A 26,559-nucleotide genomic window follows, 5' to 3' on the forward strand; every position below is an offset into this window, starting at 1 on the left:
TCACCTGTTATGACTCCATTCAGTGCATCCTTTACACAGGCCAGACCCACCTTCTCCCCAAGAGATAGTACGTCATTGAAGTCCTAAATTTGAAAAGTAAAAAGGAAATGAAGAACTCAGTTGTTACTCTTCGTATGCCTGATATATACCATTGAATACAATAGGACTGAACTACTAGTATGTATTTGGTGTCCTTGCCTACAAAAATTGTCCTAACTGAAATGAGATGTTTGTTTTGGGACAGAAAATGACCACCTACTTTGTGCAAGAATGGGTACAGAGGTGACTGAACTAGTTGGCTGTACAACACTATGCCCATTTCTGGTGGCCTTCAGCCCAGAAAGCAGTCTATAAGTCTGTCTTCCTACAGTTTAGGACTCAGCCAGGTATGTATAGCACCACAATATGGGAAAATAGGAAAAAAGTAGTCAAAATGGATACCTAAAGACAGATACAGCTTCATCCATTTGCACTCCAAGCTGCCCCACACTTGAACCAACTCCATACCAAAGACCATGCTGCCAGGTTCATATGAAGTTGTCTGTAAGATGAGAAGCTCAGCTTCAAAACCAGGGAGCAATGAAAGTCATGGCAGAAGGAGAGCCTATCAGCACTCTTCAGATGTGGTTTATAGCTTCTGGACTTTATTTAGAGCCCTGCTAGCCAGCTTGGAGAGTGAAAGAACAAACCCACTTTTGTCCTCAGCTAGCTGTGATGTGATGGAGAGACATTAAGGAAAAAGGGCTCAGGGAATTAAGAGGTTTTAGCAGTTGAATTCAGTTCACTGCAAGCCATGTGAACCACTTGAATTTTAAGTGAGTTCAAGTTGTGGGCTGTGTACTTGGTGGAAAGGTAGAAGTACGTCGCCATTTAAAATCTGTTTCTTGACACAATATAGCACTGACTGATGCTTGTTTTCTTTGGGCCTAAGAAAGAATACGTGCATGTGTATAAATATACTTGAACAAGCCTGTGACTTAATGACACTATATTTGCACACAGCTCCGCAAATCTTTATGATCTCTAAGTATTCAACTGCTGACAGTGATATATCGTGAACTGTTCTGTGCTTAATTATTAATTTTACATTAAGGAGTTCTACAGTCAATATTTAGATGTTTTATGACATACAGAACCTTTTCCATACCCATATTTCTCTGCAGGGACATAATGTAGCCCTTTCAATACTAAATCAATTACACACAAAGTTAAAATAACTTGATTTGTTGCTTAAGGTCCTTTCCTAACATGATGCATCAATTCTAAGGGATTAAGAACAGTGACGTCACGGCCTGCTGTTAATCCTTGCAGACCTCCACTTTTCAAGCATCAAGTGTCAGTGCAGACTGTAAAGCTGTCCAGCACAGAGCTGGGGCAGGCCTCTATGTACTTCCTACAAGCATGGTTTCCCTTCAGCTGTAAGTAGTCATGAAGTGGGAAAGAGAAAGTCTTTTGGAGTGTGTGATACTAGAACAAAAGTATGGGAGAATCATTTTATTCTAATTCTGTTTTCCACATCTGTAGTGATGGGCAGAATTAACAGGAGTGGTATCAGCTATTTTGAGTGCCTGGGAGTTCAATATCTTTTCTGAGTTAGATTTCCTCCAGAATTAATAACTTCTAAAGATGCTTCATCACACCTTTCTTAAATATTTAGCTTAGAAAGGGATGAACTACATCCAAAATTGCCAGTCCTTCTCCAGTGACTATTAAGAAACTTAAAAGACTATATATCTGAGCCTAAAATGGTTGTAACTGAGTGAAATTAATCACACTGTCTAACCCCAAACTTGTTGAACTCAGTGACTTAATTAATGACTTAATTCAGGAAAGAATATCAAGGCCCCTACCGAAACCATATACCACACACCCCAAAGTGTATTCTTGTTACATATATGGGTAGAGTTTTTGAAACCTGTGATTTATAAGACAGTTTCAAAGACCTGCTTTAAAATCATAGAGCATACTCTTTCGGCATCTGAATAACTTATTAAATTCAGTTATCAGTGGCTTTAAAATATAATTTAACCAAAAAAGAGAATTTTGAGTAAGGCTGCAAAGTTTTCTATATCAGATATTTCAGTCTCAAGATGGGGAAATGGCTGAAAAACATTCCATCTTCTCTTATTCTAGAATGCTATTAGAGAATGAGTTGTTGCTATGGACTTGATTTAAAGGCTGACCAATTCAAGTGTAGGTTTCCAGAATAACTGACTGTGTTTATCCTTCCTCATTGTGGACTCCTTTACTATGGGAAGCTATTGAACTTGGTTCAGAAGAATGTATGGGGGAATAATGAATCCTTTTTAAGGGAAAGGATATCTTTCCAAGACATGCCTTATGATCCTCTGTAAGGATTTGTTCAATACTAAGTTTGAGACCTTACAATGAAATATTCCACTTCTGTTTGTAGTTTTAACAGGAATTACTGCATCTTTGATACGATTTGTCTAGAAAAGTGCAATGGACTTAATGCAGGTCTCTGGATGAAGAACAGGGAGTAGTTGCCTAATTCATTTATTGGGTGTAGCAGTGAAGAAGTTCATTATGAACTATTGTCTGGGCAGGATGAATTTTAATAACTTCAACAGAGCAGACACTGGGAAACCAACCAAATAATTTATCCAGTAGTTCATCTGCGAGAGCAGGGGAAGAAAAACAAAACTCACCTAAGGAGATCCTGTATTAAGACGGAAACACTTATCCCTCAGATAAAAACTTTCAGATGTTTAATAGATCAAGTGGCTAGGGCTTGACTATGAAATCAATACAAAGATGAAATGATACATTAGAATAAGTGTGTGCTCTGGTTCCTACAGATGAAGCTAGAAACTATGTAAGAAGATTTACCTCCTCATTATGAGGTCTGATTCTTCTTTCATTCTCATTACTTTTATAATATTGAAGCACACTTGTCTTATATGGATTAATTTTGGATTGATGTAGATGATGAGAATCACAGTGACAGAATCACGGATAACAAGGATGGGTGTTTCAATTATATCCCCACTTTGTAACATGAGATTAACGCACAACCAGTTCACATTAGTTAAAGAGGCAAAGGGTAAAGATAAGGACTTCTAAGGTGCAGTTACTGATGAAGTGTATGTTGGTGTATTGTCGTTATCTTATATCCATGTGAAAAAAATGATGCTTGTATAAGTTGCTGGTAGCAAGAAGGGAAAGGGTCTGATATAGAAGAGGCACAAAAAAGGCACAGATCATCCTTTTGCTTTTCTCTTTCATTTCACATATACTGAAGTGAGAAATTAGGAAAGTAAAAAGGGAATAAAGGCAATGTATACCTAATATAGACCTTCAAGGTCATTCTTCTATTCCATAGCCTCACCTAATATAAATCTTTACTTTAGTAGTGCTGGGCTGATTTAGATCAACAGAAATTCTGGCCCACTGTCTCAAAAAGCATTTCCAATTAGGGAAGATTGACCTTGCACTAAGAGATCTTATTAAAATGTAATATTATTACCTTTTAATCAGGAAGGATGCCAGTGTACCTTACTTGGACATAGAAGAATAGTCTGAAGTGGTTTCTGTAAAGTAATGACATGTTTTTGATTAAAGCCCACTGAGACAGGGGAGTATAATTGCTACCTTTCTTACAAGATATTTTTAAGAAGCCAGTCAATTCCTTTACAAAAGTAGGTAAAGAATGAGATCTTCCATCTATGAAGTGTGGCCCTGATCAAAAGACTATTGAAATCTGTGAAAATATTACCTTCTTAGAAAAATCTCTCCATTTTGTTGTTGTTCTTGAACAAGTCCTAATGCAGAGTATGCACACAGAATATGTAGCTTGGGTTTCTTATTACCCATTCCACACAGACTGTATTTTTACAGTGTTTTAAAAAAATAGACACTATCAATACATTGCATTGCTTTTTTTTTTTTACTATTTTGAAATAATTTGTTGTTGGAATGAAAGGAAAAATATTCTTCTCATTTCCTTTTCATTTTCAAAGTGCTATTAGATTTTAATATACTATTGATTTAAAACCTACATTTGGCACTGATCTCTTTCATTTCCATGAATTTTATTTAACTAGTTTCACTCCTGTCTTACAGACAGTCCTAGCTTAAAAAGAAAATATGACTGACAAACATCTCTATGTTGGAGTCGTTATTGGCATGGGATTTCTCCATTTTAAAAACAATGAAATAGCAGTCCGAATTGTTACTTTGATTCTTTCTCAGCTAAGGTATGCTCTCACAGTCCAGGGTCTCCAGTAGTCCACATTGGTGGACCTATTAAAACACAATTCTGCTTCCTCTCTACCAGTGCACCCAAGTTTCCTTTCCAAAGGACACAGGTGCTGTAAAAGTGTTGTGGGCTAGAATATGGCTAGGATATTTACCTGGCTCCAAGAGCTGGCAAGTGCTGCTAGGTCTCCAAATTCAGAGGCTTTCATGGCTTGATGGACAGCTGAATGTGAACTAGGTTCCCAGTGATTAGCTATGTTTTGTTTAATAAAGGCTAAGAGAGGAGTCTATACTTGTTCTTGTTGTCGTTCCTGTAAATATTCAGAATACTAACTCTTCTTGACAGGGCTGGATGGAGACAACGTGAAAGTGGCTTTGAAGTGAAAGATGGCCAGTTCTCTCCCAGATGTTCAGAACGCAAATAATTGATGATCCTTTTTTACTAACCTAAGTGAAGTGTCCGAAACATCTATTTTCTTCTCTTCATTTATCTTGATTAAGAATGCCTCCCTGCTTAGAGGCTAGGAGAAATTGGATATTAACTTCTTTTTTGGGAAAAAGTTAAATGATTGATCTAATTTTGTCTGGTTTATTTTCTGTCTTGAGGTTTAGGGGAAGCTTTCTACCACATTCAAAAGGTAATTTCTCATGGGTATTTCTGGATATGAAAATTACATCAGGCTTTATATATTTGTATTACTTCAAAAATTGCTGTCTATTAGCAATTTGCATTGCTCTGGCCAGAACTATACCACCCAGATAAACAGAGAAGTGTAGAAGAATGGGAAACTATTAAAGAAAAGGTAGGGAAAAGCTAAAAGAAAATGTTTGGATTATACAACAGAGATAGGTGCAGAATATGTATTTTTAGTAAGCTCTCTGCTTAGCTGTTCTTGACTATAAAGTTTGCATCTGCATTTAAATAGCTTGTATACATCTGAAATCAAATTTGAATGATTGCAGGCAATTCCAATTTTACATAGGAACTGGGAAAACAGCATGGTGAATCATGTGAGTTCTAAGCATCTCTGGCAAAATGTTTCAGCTGTCAAACAGTTCAGATCAAAGGGCTGAGTGAATGAGCAAGTCGAGGTGTTGAATCTCAAACTTTTTACCTGTGGTAGTTTTATAAAAGGTGAAGAAAGAGCTTGGCGTCCTCCATCTCCACTCGTGCGGTGATGGTCTAGAGTTTAGCTGGCTATTTTAGGCGTTGACCTTACTCCTCTTAGGATTTGAGCTAGCTTTCTGGCAGGTGTTTGCCAAATGCAATTGTCATCGTGATAAGTTACAATAAGAGTTGTGGAAATTTCTCCATTTGAGGTTTTCAGAAAGAAGCCAGTATTCTTCTGTATCTTTTCAAGAACGGTCCTGCATTGTTTTTAGGGGGGTGAATTTAATGGTGTTTTAATGTCTCATCTAGTCTTTATTTCCTGTGATTTTTTTCAATTGACTTCTAGTGCTAGCCAAGCTCCAGAGAGAATGTGGGTCCTCTGTGTTTTCTGAGTGTGCCTAGGGCTGATTCTTACTTTTTGTGTGTTGAGTAGCTATTCTTCCACACATAAATCACTGTTCTGTCATATTTGCCTGCTGTGAGATGTTCAATGCATATCATCATTTACATTAAACCATTTACTTCAAGAGAATGTTTTATATTGCTTTATGAATTATGTTATCTGACATATAATATTATGTTATGAATTGGCAGATAGAATATTAGAACAGTGGGACTTTTTATAGCTTATGGTCATGATCCAAGAAGTAATTCATGCCTTTTCTTAATAGACTTCACTGGTCAAAAGGGAAGCAGACATGAGCGTGCAACATTTTTACTACGAATCCAGAACTTGGGCAGAATCTTAGTTAAGTAAAAATCATTGGTGGTTTGCTTATATCTGCAGCCTGTTCCTGTCTAGAGAAAGGACATCATTTTTTCATCTTCAGTTCTATTGTTCCAAGTCTTCTTTCACTAAACTTGTAATTCCCAGTCCATCTGAAGAGGCTGTAAGTGAACAAATGTGATGACTTCCCCGTGTCTGAGCAAGGAAGGCTTGTTTCCTGAAGGGGTAACAATGATGTTGAGTAGAACAGGGGGAACTGCTTAGGGGAAGATGGAGTTGTAGTAGGTGTAATTTGGTGAGGAGCTTCTAACAGCAGCAGAGCAGTCACTATTCCTCTCCTCTCCTATTTCCGTTGTTCCTGTTATCTGGAGGTTTAGATTCACATTTAAGAAAGGATAAACTTGGTTCAGGAACACATCACAGCACTTTCCTTTTTCTCAGGAACCCTGTCTGTTAAAATATTAAACACTTTTATTTTTTAAATGTGAAAAGTTAATATTTGTTTAAAAGTTGAGTTTGACGTATACTCTGAAATAGAGGAGAACTTTACCACCAATCAGCCCTGTTCCTCTTACATAAAAGCCTTTAATAGCTATGTCACCGCATACCGAGGTTTCTGTTGTTATTTCTATACCTGTGTATGTTCAGGTGAGGGGGGAATCTTAGTAAGTAGTACACTTGGCAGAGAGAAAAAACAGCCTATTCCTTTCCCTTGATGGACTGACTGCTTGGGAATAGCTTTTATTTTTTAGTTTGAATATAGATACGTGATGAAAAGAAACTGGCACATAAAAATAAGAAGCCATTTGAATAAGTTAACTTTTAGCACGTGTTTCTACCCGCCTGTCTGGCAGTCAGTCCCTCAAAACTTTTGAAGTCATCACTCAGTTTCCACTAATTTTCTCATAGGGATAAAGTTGTCTGAAGGACTACCTTAAATTCATATAAGTCTCATGAAAATAAAAGAGGAGGAAAAGATCATATTAATGGTCTTGCTTAAGGGAATGACTGACTTTAGCCCCTCTAAGACAGGGAGATGAGCCTTTGGACAATACCAGATAGGAAATGAAACTTTTGATTTACTCCTTATGGAACTGCCTATTTCATGCTATATGTAGTCTATTTCATGCTCTCTGTAGTCTGTCAGACAAATGCAAAGACTACATGCAAATTTTTTTGTAAGGGAATATCGCACAGTGTCTAAAATGTAAGTTATCCCAATTGGGGACCACGAGTTTCGTATTTTGTACAACACAAGATCTGTGATGGGAATCTTAGTATTACGAAAGGATAAATAATGCTCTTTTTATTTGCTTCATAATTTCTTGTATCTGCACATGGTAGAGCATAAGTTTCAGTGTGCATATGCTACCACAAAATCTCATAACCTGGTAAGTACTGATAATATAGGCATGATTTGGGAATCCTTGGTGGGGCTAACAATTTTCAGTGTTTTCACCCAACAATTTTACCCTAAAGAAAGAAACATTCATAGCACCAGAGACAAAGCACAATATACCAAAGTAGCATCCATGTCACATAACTTCAACTAATGCACATTCGTTTACTGATATTTCATATATCGTCTTGCCTGGAGCAGCAAGCAAGACCTGAAAGCTCTTAACATCGTTTTCAGTCACGTGACACTCTACCCTACAGTACGGCTAGGGACAGTACTGTATATAACTCATTCTCAAAAAATCCCAGCAGTGAATGATTTCTTCTACCAAAACAGCTGTGTTGCTCATAAGAAAAGAAGGTTAAATACTAGTATTGCTACAGGTTGACCTGCCCATACATCCTTACTGTTTTTTCATAATGTTTAACTAGGTATGTCCCATTATTTCTTACTCAATTTATGTGCTTTCTGACTGCATTAACTCTCTACAGATAGTAGCAATTCTTAACAGTTCTTCAGCTCTACTGTTGTGGTTTAACTAACAGCTAAACACCACACTGCCGTTTGCTCACTCCATTCCTGCCCCCCGTGGGATGGGGGAGAGATTCAGGGGGCGGGGGGGAAGTAAAATTTGTGGGTTGAGATAAAGAGAGTTTAATAGGACAGAAAAGAAAGGGAAAATAATAATAATAATGATGAAAGAATATACAAAATAAGTGATGCACAATTCACCACCCGCCGACCGATGCCCAGCCAGCTCCCGAGCAGCAGTCCCCACCCCCAGCCAACTCCCCCTGGTTTATGTACTGAGCATGATGTCGTATGGTATGGAATGTCCCTCTGGCCAGTTTGGGTCAGCTGTCCTGGCCGTGCCCGCTCCCGGCTTCTCGCTGGCAGGGCATGAGAAGCTGAAAAGTCCTTGACTAGTGTAAGCACTGCTTAGCAACAGCTAAATCATCAGTGTGTTATCAATATTATTCTCATCCTAAATCCAAAACACAGCACTGTACCAGCTGCTAGGAAGAAAATTAACTCTATCCCAGCTGAAACCAGGACATCTACTTAATGCTACTGAAGTTTCTTTTGTGTATCAACAGAAGTTTGTTTATTATTCATTCCATAATTGATAGTTCACCAGCGCATGTCTCCACTCCTGCTGACTGCAATATGTTGGCGTGCCCAGTGTACTGATCAGCGATGCCATCTAAACTCTAGTTCAAAAAGTATACACATATCCTGAATTTGCCAGACATCTAAATAGACAATGTGAAAAAGTCCTGCAGAGTGGAAAATTATTGCCCTATACAAATGTAAGATATGCTCAAAGACTGAACTCATTAATTCTTACTAAATGTCTTCTTTATTGAGCAAGGCCTTCAAGTTTTTAATAACACGCTAAGTTAATAACTGTAGTTGCAATTCAAATGTGCTTGATTGGAACCATAATAGACCTTTCTTCTTATATTTGTTTTGCTTCCCTGATGCTTGTTGTCTTTAAAGTACAAAATGACAGTCAAACATGTAATTAGTTATGATGAGTATAGTAGTCAGGAGGGTATCCTCCTTTGCTCCATTTTCTGAAAGTTTGTGTCTTTTTTTTTCTGTAGTAATAAATGTAATGTGCTCTAGAGATATAGTTAACCCTCTTGATTTCTTCCTTTTTCATCCCATTTTTCATTTTTTGCTCTCCTCCTTGGCTTAAAATAGCTTTACTTGAAAGTATACCATTGTGCAACTGATTATTATCAGTGTATGGAGGTACATTTGAGTTTGTGAAGACGGGGGAAATAAAACTCAGCAATCCTGTCACGTTAATTAGGAAAGTAGACCCTTGCCTTTCTGTAGCACACGTAGAAAACATTTAACATACTGAATATACAGCGGAGACTCACAAAAGGAGTGAAAATAACATGAGAAAACTCCGGTGTGAAGTTTTTGAGCACTGTAGCTCTCAAAGTTAAAACTATTCAGTCCTTAAACTGGATAATTTTAATGTTAGTATTCAAATTCAGAGTCGTCTTTTAAGGCTGTAGGCTTAAGACACTTGTTCACATTTAATCAAGCTAGAAATAGGCCTCACTTCCACCACATTCCAGACCTTTTTGTAAACCCGGAAGCTGAACATAATAAATAAATACTACTAACCCCCCATCCCTTTCATTTATTTAATCTCATCCATCAGCTGAACTGTTCCTGATGTTCTCTTGGCATCTTGACAGAGAAAAAAAAAAGCACAAAAAAAAATAAAAGAAAAGAAAGAAAGGCGGAAATAGAAAGGATATTAAGAGGTAAAGAACAAAATGCCAAAGAGCTTTTTCCGAAGAAACCATCTGTTCCAGTCACCACAAAATTGTCCAAGCATTGTGTTTTACTTAATGCCTAAGGGGAGGTTTTTTGCCAATATTTCCAAGCCAACTCACAGGCCCAAGAGCAATCAATAGATTGATAGCTGCAGCCTCTGGAGCAATGACTTGGCTAGTGGGATATATGTATGATCAATGAGGAACTCTGGGAGGTGCAAGTAGAGGTTTTGAGTGATTATGGTAATAGTGAAACCACCCAGAAGGTGTGACAAATAAACCATGAATATTGAAATACACCAAGACATAACTATATCTTTACTGAGAGAGACTGCCTCAGTGAGTATCTGCACATCGTCGGGAGAACTATAAAGTTGCTGATTTTGCAGACATTTCTTCCTTAGCTTGATAAGTTAATATATATTGTTTAACATGGTAATGTAGCAAGCTGTTGTTTTGTGGTTTGAAAGCCAGCTGCATTTGATTGATGCCAGGAATGGAAGTATTTATAAAATGACACTGAATTAGAAGTAGTCAGTTTATGGGTCTGGGGAAATGAATCTTTTATGAAGAATAAAACTTTATGATGAAGGAGTAATACTGAGGAAGCATGCATCTTGAATTAAACTCTTTTGGATCGGATGTATGCTGTAGAACCTTTTAAAATAAAAGTTTGTGTCACTATATTTTTAGGAAAGAGATCTCTGTAAATGTCATCTTTTGTGGTGGTCCAATCCCAAATGTATGGTCGTGTATGTTCTCTCTGTGAACACATCAACTAGGATAGGAAAGTTCTTCCCTGGAAATATAGTTATTGGACTTCTCCAAAAGGTCACTGGAATATATTTTAGCTGCTGGTTTAAAGTTGTTGTGATTTTTGAGGCATCAGCCACAAATACTAGCCCATTCTAGCTTTTTGTATATGTGGGCTTTTTGTTTGTTTTGTTTTAATGGAATAGAATATAGAGTAGGTACCACTGTGCTTTGAAATGAATGGACAGCACTGGACTGTGGTTAGTTTGCAAACCTACTTGTGAGCACAAGAGCGTAAAGGTTGTGTTTCTTAGGACAAGCCATTCTCAGCATGGCTGCAGAAGCCTAGCACCAACTTTCAACTCAGTGCAAGGGCTTCCTTTTTGTTTTCACCTGCAGTATTCAGCAGCTCCTCTGGTGTTTGTAGCGATGCAAGCGTATAGGTGATGTTTAAAGGGGTGTAGTTTTCCGTATTGATGTTCATGAACAGAAAACAGGTACAACCTTATAGACTGTACTAATGCATAATGACATCTAAAGACCAAATTTTATGTGCATTTTTACATCTGTTATATGAACTTGTGAGAATACAATAACTTAAATGTAAATGCCACTTTAATGGTAGCTAGAAACCAATATCTCAAAACTTTTGACAAAAGTAACATAGAAACAAATGGATCTAATTCTCTACAGCTTTCTTCCTGGAGCTAGGATCTCTATGCAAAATGAATGTAAAATTCTGCTCTTCTGAGTTGTTGGAATTTCTCATCTCTGTGCTCCAAAGGAATGGTTGCACAGAACAAGATAATGTTCTTTTTTTAAAACAAACAAGATAATGTCCAGTGAGTTGAAAGGTTAAAGAACTGCAGCTGGCAAATCAGAATCAGATTCAGCCATGGTATTGAGCCAGTTTTATGCCAGAGTAACCTGAGATTTGGGGATGTACATCAGATCTTAAAATCTACATGTGCCTTCCATAGTCTTATCATCAGAAATATTTCAACAGAACTGTCTAGGACAACTGTATGAATAGGATTTCTACCTGAGTATATATTTTAATCAGTTTTTAAATCTCTGCTGAGCATCAACTCATCTAATAGATTAATAATGGCAGCAACTGTATGCTCATTTAAAATATAGTCTAATGTACTTGAGTATAGCATCTTATTAAATTACGTTTTTCAGGAAAGAGTTGAGTACCGAAACCCATTGAATTTCACTTGTACTTGGGCACTCTTTAAGATCCCTTGAAGATTTGCCTTAATTCTTATTTATTTCACTGAAGTCTTGTGACTTGGGAGATCTTCATGAAACACATTATCTAATAAATAATCTTCTTGAAATGCAATAAATATCTAAAAAATAGCATAGTGTTGTACTTGTGAAAAGAGAGTAAATCTTCATTCTTCAAAACAGCTGCTCTTTTTTCTTTTTTCTTCTGAAGAAGTCTCAAAAAAAGGAGGTGAAAATATCAGGGCTAGGATCATCTTGTAATATTGGAAAGCATGGCATGGTATCCAGTGGTAAGCTTCTTTTTGAGCTGTCTGACCTTTAATCACTGGTGAATAAAACCAACATGCTGTCAGATCTCTGTTGTATTTCTCAAGGGGGTAACTCTGCCTGAAGTAGCAAAGAAACAAAACCTTTGAGAGCTTATATTCAAGGTCACTACAAGAGGCAATACTTTGTACTCTGGGAAGTACAGTAAAAGAAAAAAAAAGAAACATATCTAAACAAGCCAGTTGTGTTTGTTTAACAGTGAACCAGGCAGTTATGTCAGGCTAGAAATGAAGCTGGATTTGTTTTTACTTTAACCACAGTATTTCATTTTTATTTGAGTTTTAAGTGATCTGTGCTTCAAGACCTTCACAAAGAATATAAACTCACTGTTTATCATTGTACATGAATGATATATATTTCTGTTCTGCAGGCACTTCCAATGTAATGTCTTAGGCCTTGTCTGTACCAGAAGGTTTTAATCGCTTGTGGTTATTTTGTCACAAAAGACTATGTGGATACTGAGAACAGATCATATGATCTTACAGACCTGTTAAGAAATGAAAATGTTTTATTTGAAATGTTTTTCATCATCATATTTCAAAATAATACTTGCCTACTGAAAGTCTATGGGCGAAAAGAAAGGGTTAGCCACCACGTAGGAATTAATCTCTAACAAAGAATTATAACTATCTTTGATGTTGTGGTTCACACATTAGATAATGTGGTTTCAGTGCTAAGCTACTTAAATGTAAATTGTATAGTTGATGGAATTTCATAAATTGTTTTAGTTGGGATTTTTAGGCAAAAGAATGGATATCTTCCTATATTCCTTATTTGTATAAAGTTTGCTAATATCTTTTGCATTAATTGGTTACTTAACTTTGATTCCCCATTGAAACTAGTTTATTGATTTGATCGTGACTTTTTTGTTATTTGGTAGGATTTTATTCTTTATTCAGGTCAATATTACCAGAAATACTTTAGTTTTGCTGTGATGATATATTACTTTTAGTTAGATTTTTTTTTTTTAAACAATGCTTACATTCATACCTTATAAATGAACTGATTAAGAAATAGTAATGGTCTAGGGCTGAATATCTCACGGTTCAGCCCAGGTGTCTAATTGCTTCCTTTCTTTGGTTCTCAATGTGCTGTACAAAGCAAATAAAAGAATGCTATGACAGAATTTTGTAGGCTATGTCACCCTCTGGTGTGCCTGTTTAAGGGAGAGGAAAAGATTTGATCCTGTGATGGACGAGTATGTGTTCCACTAGCTAAATAGAGAATTGGCAGCATCTCAGTCCTCCCTGTATTAACTGTGATGTAGAAAGAGAGTGAGGTTTTTCCTCTGTACATCATTTAGGAATCTGTGCAGTCAACAGTATTTACCTTATTGCACTCTGTAGCAGAACTGTATGCTATAGGATTTTCATGTTAAAAAAACCTTCACCACTCGAAGGATAACCTGGCAATAAAAGTGGGGTCTTTTTTATTGAGGCTGATACAATAAGCCCATAAATTTGTACAAATTGAGATTAGAATAAAGTAGGCTTTAATCATTACAAAAATTCTTATTGACAGAAATTATAATGTCCAACCAATTCTGAAACTGTGCAAGACTTTAAAATAGAGACCTTTCTCTTATTTCAGCATTGTCATCTTCATCATAAATACCCTGTAAACTTTCTACCTGTAGAATTTAAAGTGAAAAAGATATATCTGTAGCTCAATTAGTGAAATGCAATTAATATGGATGGCAACAAAGCACACAAATATGGGGAACTTACGTTAGAGTCATATGTCTGTTGCAAATCAGAAACACTAGTCTTGTTGTTGGCTCAGTAGCAAGTAAAAATAATACAAATACAAGTACAGACTAAATATCAGGTAAAACTACTTAGTGGTCTTGAGATAATTATGTTTTGTACCCACCTGGTTCTCACATATCAAGGCAGCGTAATTTTACATGTTCTTGCTAACCGCATTCTGTTGTCTGTCCACCTTTCCCTTAGGAACGACTGTGATGCGTATGACAGCATTTGATGCTGATGACTCTAGCACAGATAATGCTCTTCTGCGGTATAACATCCTCAAACAGACACCTATGAAACCATCTCCAAATATGTTCTATATTGACCCAGAAAAGGGAGATATTGTTACAGTGGTGTCACCTGTACTGTTGGATCGTGAGGTAAGTGAACATTTTCCTATTGCCAGTCTGACATTTTAATGTTTGTGCCTATAATCTTCTGTGATGTGAAAAGAGGTTCAGAGTATTGCGGGGGTGGGATTCAGACGTTCAGCTTTGAGGAGTCTTTTAAGAGTTCTGTTTATTTCTTACTTGGGCATAAGAAGTTATATGCTCTGATCAATATTTATAAATCTAGTAGTTCATAATTTCTGGGCAAGACATTTAATGTTGTATGGTGAGAGCAAAGATCTCGGGAACAAGTGGAATTCAACTCTGAGTTACCAATTGACTGTTTGGAAGTAAAACAAACAAAAAAACCCCTAATTATGCATATAGCTTGCTATGAGATTGTTACAGTTTGGTGCTTTAAATCCTTTTCTAGAATTTTCTTTTTATTGAGTGGACTTAATGGACTAATTAACTTGGTACCCCATAGCCAAAAAATGAAAATACAAAAAAGGAAGAGTAAAGGGACAGGTAGTCTGCATGTGGTTTTAAGGTGAATTACCATAGTGCCAAAATCCATGTTTATTATAGATCATTAACATTATGAGAGCATAAATTGATAGCAAAGAAAGCTTAGGTATGATCATTTCATGTTCAGAAGATAATAAAGTAGAGCCAATCTGTTAGGACAAAGGTTTAGTTATCAGAATATGAGAGATCTGGGCACCAATACAATGATGACCTACACAGTTACTCTATGAATCACCATTTCCTTCGATTACGTAGCCCTGTGTGCTCTTAGATTCCTGGAGAAAACCAAGTTCTTTTCTTGCAGGCTGTTTCAGGTATGTGCTGATTTACTGAACTTGTCTTCTAAGTTGGTTAGATTCAGGACTGTCCAATGTTCTCAATGTTCAGCACGTTATTTCTCATTTTAACCAGATGAAAATGATGCCCATACCACTTCCCATTTTAGGTGAGTAGTTTTTCTGCAGGCTTTTCCAACAGCAGATATTTAATGGGTAAACCAGACACACAGTGCAGTAAAACTAAGGTCTGGGCCTGTAGATCTGTCTTTTAAGTTTAGAGAGATTCCAATTCTTTCATGCTTGTGTGGCTGGCCACAGAATCACGCCCATGTTAAGATTTATATAATCACTACCTTTTTGCCTCAAGTTTCTCTTCTAAATTCATTGTTTCAGTTCAAAAGCTTTATACTGTTTTCTAAAGTCAGATTAGGTATTTTTATTCCTAATAGATAACCATTTCCCAGATTAAACCATTTTACTCAAAATTAGAAAATCAATGGAAGGGAATGAACATGCCTGCTTTTCCTAGTATCTTCCAAAGGTCACTGGTGATTCATGAAATAATGATGCTGTCTCCATACAAGAAGTCTGGCCTCAATCGAACGGGTATTACGGCTGGGCAGTATATCCTGAAAGCAAGACCTGAATTCCTCATGATTTTTAATAATAGTCGATTCAATACCTTTACTTTGAAGGTGACATGGCAAGCTGCAGTCTTGTTGAAACGGCAAAGTAATTTTTGTTGTTGCTGCAAATGCTGTATGTTTTATGAGCCAAAATGTAGGGCTGTGTAAAATTTTAACACTAAAAACAAGCATTATCTGCAGTTAAAGTCCAGGCTAATGTTGTCTTGTCAGGTGAAACACTTGGAGAAAACGTATGTTTTCCATTTCTTCACAAGATGCTCTCTGTTGTGCTCTGTCATCTTTGTGGGTTCAGCCTCTTCTCCCCCTTCCTGCTTATGTATGTCTTGTGTAGAAACTGGTAGTCATGCCTCCTTTTTTAGATCTGTGGAGTTAGCCATTCATGGTCAAAGATGTATACTTCTATTTTTAACCGTAATAGAAGCTTTTAGGGACAAGCGGCTTGATGTTCCTATTCTGAACAATTCTGGATACCAACATAATCTTGATACTATATAAATAACTCTGATGTATTTCTACGTAACTCATGAAATTGAATTATTGTAAAAGAATTGTCTGCCCCAGGTAGAGAGAGACAGGAGTAACATCTGGAGGAGGAAATACCTGTCTAGCTACTGCTTAGGGAATAAAGTATCTGCATATCACCAGGCTTGAAGAAGTGACCTTCAGGATGTTGGCAAGTTGGTGGGCAGGAGGGAGTACTATTTGCCATTCCTCTGTAGGATATCAGCTGATATTAGTGCCTTACTGTTGTTATATTTTCTCTGGTGAACCTTTGTAGATCTTAAATGTTTTGGATATTTAGCACAGTCTTCTATGAAGTGCATTGTAGAAACATGGGACAAAGAAACGAGCTTTCCCCTGAAAGCCTTGCTAGTAGTTGTGTAACATCAGAGGACAAAAAATGTAGGTAGAGGCATTGAATGATGGTTGGACAAAGACCGCGTGAAACAGGAGAGAGAATGCTTTTACCTCCTCAGTTCTTACCCTTCTTTTGTTGGCATCTCAGTGGAGAATGTATTATAGTAGACATGCATCGGGAACAGCAAGCTTTTTTGTTAATGCTTTCCATTGCTTGGAAAAGAGAATGGATGTTGAACAACTCAGCTGATCCTTTTTGATGACTGGGATTTGAGTCAGCAGTGTTTGCAGGCAACTGGATGTAGCTCATGAAGGTACACGTGGTATTTATATTGGGGGGTGGGGGAGGTGTGCGTTTCTGCTGGGGAATTCCACAGCTCCAGAAACTGCAAAAATTGGTCCTGGTGAATCTGATTATTCATGACTGCCAATTCAAACCAGCAGCTTCTCCCAGATTTTACTTAAACTTTAAATTGGGTCAATTGCCTGTGATTTTTCTGTATTTTGCTAGCTCTATTTATTTTCTATTTGAATCTTAAAAGTGAGTACCAATCAAAAGTAGATTATTTGTAGTTGTTCCTTGTAAGTGTACTGTTTAAAACTGTATTAGCCCTAGGCACCAATTAAGAAGCTGAATTAAAGTAAAAATTTCTCTAGGATGGACATGGAGAAGGGAGGAAACTATTAATCATATATATATGCACCAGAGGTTGATATGAACTCTTTTAAAACATGTTAAAGCACTGACTAAAATTACTCATATTTTCCACCTCTTTTAGTAAGTTTTACAACTGCTTGGATCTTGACGCTTTTGGGAAACTTTCAATTTAATTTAAGACAAATTAACGGAATATAAATTGTTTGGGATTTTGTTTTGGTTTTGGTCTTTTTTTTAATTTTAAGTATCATTTATTTCATGTTTGTGTATTAGAGGGAACAGGAGACTGGGGGTATTGCACATACTCTACAGTCCATATTATTTTTCCGTGCTTCAATATTTTCAAAAAAGTTGCAATGGCATAGCCTCAGAAATTCTTGTTTCAGTGCAAAGCATCAAAATACAGGTATTTACCCTAAAGTAAAATAAAGTTTGGCCATCTAGAGAGCTCAAGTTTTATATCCAATTGAATATATGTGGGAGAATCTTAGCATGCATAAGTAAACATCTAGGTTAATAATTTTAAGGAGATGAAAATCAAATCAAACATTTTTTTCTGGTAATACTTTAGAATTAAAAGTAAATTCTAAGTAGACACTTTTAAAATAAAACAAAATTTAAAAGAAAGGAAACAGGAAATAATTAACTTGTTTCTGGTGAACCTCAACTGTGCATCTGCTTGTTCTTTTAGCTACACAGGATCAGCTCAAAATGAAGACAATTTTGGTAAATTCCTACAAGCCTTCAAAATTTCTTTTTCTGTGTCTGGCATTTATTAGGTCTCTTGCTAAAATGAGAGTATGGAGATGGGAATGCTCCCTGGTGTGTTAAGTGACCTCTTCTTCAAAGGCTATTCCAAAGCTCTTCTGTGCATAAGGCAGCAGAGGGAATATGTAATGTGAAAGGCATCACTCTCTCTTTAGGGTTATTTTCTTGTACTATCTAGAAACTGAAAGGTCATCTTAGGTCTTTTCTTCGAGTTGCCTGGCTGCTTTCGGATCCCCAACCTAGCTATTTTATTTTTTTAACTTTGGAAGTAATTGAATGGGTGTTTGATTTAGCACGGATGGGTGACAGTGTGCGCTTTGGAGCTATTTCCATATTATAGTATCACCTACAAAAGTATTAAGCAAAACAGTCATTCTCTCCAGTATGCAGAAAAAGTGTATGTAGGAGTCCCACAGATTACATCCAGCAAGCTGCTGAGTGCTTTTGATTTCTGCTGACATCTGCTGAGGGAAGCTGAGTGCTTCCTGCCTCCGAGGAAAGACTTAGCACCATGCAGGATTTGTATGGCCTGAATCTACCAGCTTATTTTTATTTATAAATTTTTCAGATTCAAAATTGTTTCTGAAAGTGCATGATCCTCAGGGCTTGCAGCAAAACTCAAATAATTTCTCAAAGAACATCCATTTTCATTTTCAGAAGGCAGGTAAGGACGTATTTTTGAAGATTAATGTGGGTTTTTTTCTTGTGGGAGTTAGGCATCCTTGAATGTGTCAGCAATAAAGATTGAAGAGTGTTAGGGGGCAAATTATACCTCCAGATATCCATTGGAGAACACATTTTGATTCATAAATTCAGAGAAGAAGGATGGCCTCCATCAAAGTGTATGGTCTAAATGACCCAAAATAGAGCACAACAGGAAAAAGAAAAAAAAAAAAAAAGGAAAAAAAAAAGGGGGGGGGAAGAAGAAGAAAAAAAGAGGAAAGAAACCTTGAGGAAATGTCCTGAATTTTGTATTTCAGGGATGGAGAGTCCATTTCGAAGTGACACTTCCCTGCAGTGAAAGAAAAATAATGCTTTTCATGTGCATAGGAGGAGAAAACGCTTGTACTCTTGTAGAATCAACTCTTAAATTTCCTTTATGGATCAGTAATCAGTTTTTCTGCTTACTCACAGTGCTATTTTGCCAGTGTTACAGACCCCTCTGCTCTGCAGGAAAGTAGCTGTATGATTTGTATAAATTTTATGTGACTAAAGCACAATAAGAAAGCTGCCACCACAGTTGCTTAAGTGAAATATTTACTTTACTTCTCACAGTTTGAGGAGTAATATGCTTTTGCTTTTGATAGGAACTGCTGTGCTTAATTTGAATTAAAGTTAGCAAATAGTTTGAGATATCTGCTACATGCGAGACTATATGCTGTCACATATGTTTTTAAACACCTCTTCTCAAGAAAACCAATTCAAGTATTCTGTGTTTCTGAGAAACCCTGGGCTAGATTCAGTTAAATGAAATGTACGTTCTCCAGCGAGACTGACACTCAGTGTGCCTGCGCAAGCCATGCCACCATTTCAGTAAGCAAGTGCTATATTCTGTAACCATTTGAACCAGCCTTGGTGCATCAATCTACCATTATTTGAATCATGTATACCTTTCCCTCTCTTTATTGCTTGGAAACATGGAGCTGAAAGCCTCATGCCATAAATGATGAGAAACCTGGAGTTGCATTAGCCCATCTGCTCATGTTTAGGTGGACTGCTTGTAATAGCGTCATAGCTGGCTGAGCCTCCCGCTTAACTGGATGACTCTAAGCTTTAAACAACAACTGCAACAAAAAGCAGTGTATAACAACTAGCAAATACCCATTCCTATCCATACATTGATGAATGACTGTACAGTGTCTAGCAATTTTTCAAGTCAACAGCAGTCCACTGATACATATTCACCAACACACTGCTCGCATGAAGGAATGAATGCTTGTATAAATGTTCTTTACAGTATTCAACCAGTTCTGCTGTGATAAGTAAATCACAGCTTTCTTATTGGTAGGGCTTAAATTCTCTGAAGGGGTAGTGGTAGGAAATAGAAAAAGCTTGTCCGCTTCTGCAGATGGACTCTACCTTCTTTATCCATATTTTCCATTTTGGAGATATGTGTCTTAAGCAGTCAATATACTTATTACTTACTCGATCTAAATGCAAATGCTGAACCAACAGTGCACCCTCACTTTTAATGAAAATATATTAATCTTTTCAGCAAATGCATTCCACATTTGATCTTCCTATTAACCTCTAAAATATTCATATTTACAGTGATTGTGGGAAAATGTATACCTGGGAGCATATCAGCTCTGAGTTGGAATAATTGTATCATTTTGTCTTGCCTTCTCTGACAGAATTCCCACTTGCACACCTTTAACTTGTTTTGCAATATAGTAAATTCCATAGCTGGACCTCAATTTCTATGGTTTGGGTTTTTTTAGTGACAGATATGGCAATATCTCATATTTCTTTTCTGCTTAAAATACAAGATAAACAAGGCATTCATCCTTTCCCCTTGGTTAATGCATTTCTTATACTATGGTTTCTGATGACTGTAAATGTGAGAAGCAGTGGGTCTTCGGTCAGAGAGAAAGTGGTGGGTCTTCGCTCTCTTTTCAGAGATTATTCCATAGTGCATTGTATCTCAAATACTAGAAAAGTAGAAAAATGAGGAGAAGAAAGCTTCCGGTTATAATGCTAGCTTATGAATAAATGGACAGAGAGATGGAAAGTGCTTGTTAGTGAGATGTAAACTCATATTTAAAGTTAAGTTTATGATGAACTTTCCAGCATTTGGGCTTAAATGTCTGCAGTGAGAAAGAATCTTATTTTACTAGAGGTACCAGTAATTCTTAGTTTGATTCCTATTATGTTTTTGATGAGAAAGCTCATTAACCCATTCTTAAATCTTGGAAGAGGCTGTGCAAAAGAGGTAAATAAAAGTAAAAATATGTCAAAATATACGTAGTATCATTCAGGTTAGGAATAGTAAAGATTCCTATTGCCAGAACATTAGAAAAATTGTTAATTAAAAAAAAAAGTCTGATCTGCATAAAGCTGTAGTGGCAGAATTTCTGCAAATCCTTCATTACATTGTTATTATCTATATCTACTTTCATTTAATTCAACACATAGTTTGATAGTCAAATTTTGTTTAAAAAAAGGAAAATTATCTGGCAGTAATAGGGACCAGATCTTCTTTTATAGAAAAGCCTGTGAGGGATGAACATATCGCATCAGGAACCTCACAGGCAGCCATTTCAGCACAATGTTACTGACTTTCTGAGCAGTGAATATAATATCAAGATCACAAGGCAGATAAATCACTAAATGGCTTTTCTTCAAAACGCTAAGCACAACATGTAAGAATCCTACCTCTGGAAAAAATAAAACCATTGGGTGAACAAACACATTTGCTTTCTTTGCAAATGAAAGGCTCACTGAATAAGCTATTGCTTATACTCTATGTCTTGCATTTACCTTTCCCACTCTGAACTGAGCATGACTAGCTGCAAAACCCTAGCGACCACTGGAGCTCCCTTCAAATTCTTGCATTGGCCTCCTCTATGTGGATGGGTTGAGGCTACAGCAGGTTTTCCTTTGCAGTCCTAAACTCTGTTTTGTTGACAACAACGTTGTAGGTAGAAACCCCTAGCTATTACAGACTCCAGATTATCATCCTGCCAGATCTGCTGGCTGATAGCCATGTGTAGGTGCTCCTTTACAATTTCATCCAATATAAACTGGGATAATCTCTATATATACTTCTAAGCTTTTTAAACTGTAGATTGCAGGTGGGATAAATAATAACCACTTAACAGGCAGAGCTTCTGCAAGGACGTTTTCCTCCTCCGTGCAGATGAACCACATGAAATCCCAAGCCATCTCTCAAAGGAAGCTTTTTCTACTTGCTTTCTCTGTGTTTCCCTCTGATACTGAGGGAAGAAGAAAGAGCATTCCCAGCTCTTTATGAGGATCTTGGATTTATTTCTTAGGTAGGCTACTGGCTCTTCATTCCTCTAGTATGTATCCACCATAGTATGAAAAACAGGTGATTCTCAACTATTGATGACTCCAAGCATCATTTTAAAATATATACTCCTATCATAGCTTACTTTCTGGAAAAGCTCCATATTTTCTACAAGAAGATGTGAATATGATTTTTCAAACTTGCAGTTCTCTGTAGCTGCACTGAGAAATATTTCATTCTCCCTCTCACATTTTGGGTTAGGAGTTTTGGTATCACTAGCTCCTGTGGCAGATAGCTTGCTGATCCTCTAGACATGTCACTCATCTAAACATCACGAGTTTCTCGGACACTGATGTATTGCAGAGAGATTTAAAAAATACCTTCAAGACACTTACTAAGAGTGACACAAGTGGCATGATATCAGGCTGATAACTGAAATGTTATCTTTTTTGTCTAGAGTTTCTTTATTTAAAAGATTGAAAGGCGTATTAGCTGTATGGATGTTTAGATGTTAAAATCCCACTGTGACAAATTACTATCTAAGAGGGGAAAAGTGGTGTACTTATAATAAAAAAACTTCAAGTGGCAGATTTTGCGGAGAGAGCTGGTAAATTACTAAATGCTGGCACATATTCTGCTAGTACGAAGGGCCTGATGGTCACTAAAGTCCAGCTACAATGGAAGACAGTAAAACTTAGAAATTCCAGATTAGACACATACCATGCATTTTGTAGATGTCTGGGGCAATGGTTTCAGTTCAGGAGAGAGAGGATTGGAAGGGCCAAAAGGTGAGAAAAATCTGAAAGATTCTCACTGCCTATGTTTTTCAGTCCTTTCTTAGGGCCATGGAATGTGACTAAAAAAGACAGAATTAAGTCTCTACTGATTAATCCCAATACACCCTCTTTTTCTTGCAAATATCCCTAGTTTCCAAATAGGTTTTGCTGTCTGGATAAGATGAACTCCTTGTTATAGAACTAGTAAGGATGTATCACAGTTAATGTTTGAAAACGCTTTTTGAGTTTTCTATCTTAAAAGTTCCATTTTTGCACCAAGTATCAATACTTTCAGAATGCTCAGTGCTTAAGAGAACAAAAGGGAAAATATCTGCAAGTAGTCAGTTTACAACCAGCATGACTCAAGTAGTGTCAGTACTGAAAAGTAAATGGAATTACTTCAAAGTCACTATAGGCATAATTGCTTAGCTGTATCAGAGTTGCAGTTCAGAGTGCTTGGGACTCTACAAGGGTTACCCCAGAGATGCTTCGGGAGAGAAAGTTTTGTGTGCTTTATTATGAAAATCAATCATTATTCTTTCTTTTCTCAAAATACAATAAAGCTTTGGAAACAGAGCGATTAACGGCTCTACCTTTAGTCAAGAGCAGTATCAAATATATACTTACATACTTGTGACTGTAACAAACACTTAACCCTAATATTGTTGGAAATTCACCAAACATATGCATCTGTATGCTGTGTTAACACCTTGGCAAGGGAGACATTTACCCAGTGCCAGAAATTAGGATTACACACTGGTCATCTTCCCAAGAGAAAACAAGGAAAAGAAAACCTTTAGATTAATGTTTGATACCAAAAAGGAAAAAAGAATCTAGCTGTAAAACTGTGGTTTGGTTCCAGGTTCCTTAACCCATTTTTTTTAACATAAAAAAGGTATTGTCAAATACATGTATGGTTATTTTTAGTGTTCTGCTGGCATAATTCAGATTTCCCAGTGCCGTTAGTGTGGGATAATTCCTCTGGCATCAATGGAACGTTACTTTTGATTGTCCAAATGCCAATCAGATAACGAATTCATCTTTCTCATTTTATTTTCACTTTCTTTGATCTTTCTTGTTTTCTTATGACTTTCTATTTTTAGAGTGTATGTAGCAAAAATTATTTAAAATACACTGTTTTGTAGGAGATTTTTCTTAATACCATCAACGAGAAAATTCTTTCTCTCCAAATTCAGCCTAATTGTACATATCCTTTGGGCTGGAGTACCTAATTACAATAACATGAATTAAAGTTTGGGGTTTGGTTTTTTTCCCAGCTTTTACTCTCAGTATAATTGTATTCTTTTGGCTTCTGTGAAGCATTAGGTAGCATTTCTCTATTTAGTTGTGTCAACATCCCATAGTTCTCAGTCTGTACTACTGAGTTATATAAAACTCTACTCAAGGTTAAAAAAAACCCTCTTAGACTACATGAATAACATTAGGTTTTAGTTCTCTGTTAATATACTCAGTAAATCAATTAAAAGGTAATCTGAGAAGGCGGAATGTGAATAATGTTGGTATATTTGATTGATTTATACATTTTGGTTCTTGGAACAGATAAACACAGGTAAATACACAGAAATATCCTGAAGAAACATCCCTTTGAAGAGACCTGAAGATGGATAAATTGTTGAATTAAGCACATACAAATATAAAGAGTCATGTTAATCAAATTCTCCTTCGCTTCTCTTTTGGACTGGAGAATCCACTAGTGTTTCACTTGTAATACAGTCATGTAACATTTTGCCTATTTGTTTTTCATTTTTATATAATAAGCAAAGTGCAAAAATTGAAATCTTAATTAAAATGTAGCTGGAACATCCCAGAGAGACTAGTGACAGCCTTTTAATCTGTTTTCAGTTGTAAATGTTGGACATTACATCCATATTATGTATATATAAACATTTCAGAAGCTCAAAATCTAAAGCATAAATGAAGCCATTCAATCATATGGTTGATTACTGTAAAATTAAAGAAGTTCCATTTGCCACAGAAGGGCTAGCCTTTTCTTTATATACGTTATATACTTTTTTGATATGGCTATGAAAGTTCCCTAAATGATTGATTTTTCCTTGCTGGAAGATCACTGAATTCTCTGTCAGTGATTAAAATGCTGCCGTTTATACATATAATTCAGTTTTACTGATTACTTTTTACAGTTTGCTTTTGACATCTTTAATTTGATCTGTCTTCTGTCATAGATTTTTTTTTTTAAGGCAAACTCAATTTCTTTGAGAGGAAATCCATAAAGCATCATTCTCCCTGCAGAACAAGTATAAGCTGACTCCTTCAAGACCATATATAAATCACTCTTAAGGGAAGATATTGCTCACTCAGAAAAGTGATTTGTAAACACTTTAAGTTTGTGCCATATTATACTACCATCTTCAAATAGATACCTCCATCTAAAATATGAATCCTGCCTTGTAGGTTGATGATACCATGGAGCAGTATTTATGAATGTTGACTTTTCTTTTTTAACATACAACATATGATGTCTTCACACTATGTTGCCTGACACTGCTCATTTAATGATTTTTAGAATACTGGACCACAACCTGCCCTAGATGAGATGCTATTTTCAACATAAGAATTGAATATCCTTGCCACCTTCTTTTTTCTTTATAGTATTTATACTAGGATGTTGCCTTGCATAAAGTTTGAAAGTACACTTAGAGGGGCCAGACAACATATACGCTACAGATGAAACGCACGGTCGTGCTGATAAAGGAGAAGAGTTACAACCTTCGAAATGGGGAATAATTCCACTGACAATCATGAAAATATTTCAGCTTTAAGGGACTGCAGCAGAAAAGAGGCCCTAGAATCTGGCCTTTGCTTCTGCAGGGAAGAGGAGGGGAAGTAAATTTTATTCCAAATGTATTTCAATTTAATAAACATCTGTCATGTATATTTAAAACTGCCATTTCAGGACTGTAATTATATCATCTGAAAATAAGTCCTCCTCAAAAGAGAATTGAAGTGACAGGCTGAAGAAAATGAAACATGACGTTGCTCGTTCTCCTTTCGTCCTAGAGCTAAAATTTAAATTAATTTTCTTCTTCTTGTCAGAAAGTATTTTAATTGGAAATTATTTTTGATTGCAGTTTTCAGAGAGGAATAGGATTCTTCCCATTGTGTGTGTACAGATGTTGTTCAGTGTCTCCATAATATTTTACTAAATTAATCATTTGCAGATATTTTAAATAGTTGACAGCTGTACTGGTAATTCTAAAGAAGGTTAAAAAAGTAAAAAACCTGAGATAAACGTAAAGATTTTCACCTTTTTTTTGTTCCTCAGCACCTTTGCATACAGCCATGTTGTGTTTGTTGCTATAGTTACCTGCTTGTTGAGAGACATGAATATTTTATATTAGCAGTAACTAGACTGTAAAAATTAGATATGCTGCTTCAGTTCTATTTAGGTTTATCACAATTTTTTTACAGCTGAATTTCCTTTAAAAATGTTGGAGGAAAGTTATGGAGCCATATTCCTATGGGAGGTACAAGTCTCTATAGCCCTGTAAGTTCATTCACACTCATTCCGCAGTCCTCTGATGAACTAAAAGTTCCTAATTAAATTTTGTTCCAATATACTTTCATTTTCAGCTTTCAGACCCCCTATAATAGGAGTTTCTCCTATTAATATCTTAATCTAAATATCAGAGAGGACAATGGTAGTCATGCCATGGCCATCACAGATGGTGGTTTTCTGTGCTGAAACAGAATGACCCAGCCTACAAGGGATCAAATAGAGGTGTTTGGCCTACTATCTCACTTCTGAATTATTTCTGGTTTGGCATAATGCTTTTTTGACACCTGATTCAGCCGTCACCAGACAGTGAAGCACCAGAAGCTACAGGGATGCAGCTCTAAAGAACTATCCAGGTAACCAGTCAGTGGAAATTGCACGTTAGAGAGGAAA

At 36.5% G+C, this 26,559-nt stretch overlaps 1 protein-coding gene across 1 annotated transcript in view; it reads left to right on the forward strand.

The window, feature by feature from the left end:
- CDH13 (cadherin 13) overlaps positions 1-26,559 on the forward strand; it is a 531,145-nt gene that overhangs the window by 352,491 nt on the left and 152,095 nt on the right. The window contains exon 7 of the mRNA XM_009332307.1: positions 14,021-14,199. Coding sequence (XP_009330582.1) covers positions 14,021-14,199 — 179 coding nt within the window. The remainder of the gene's footprint in view (positions 1-14,020; positions 14,200-26,559) is intronic.

Source organism: Pygoscelis adeliae, unplaced genomic scaffold (genome assembly GCF_000699105.1).
Source record: "Pygoscelis adeliae isolate BGI_AS28 unplaced genomic scaffold, ASM69910v1 Scaffold18, whole genome shotgun sequence".
Classification (NCBI taxonomy): Eukaryota; Metazoa; Chordata; class Aves; order Sphenisciformes; family Spheniscidae; genus Pygoscelis; species Pygoscelis adeliae.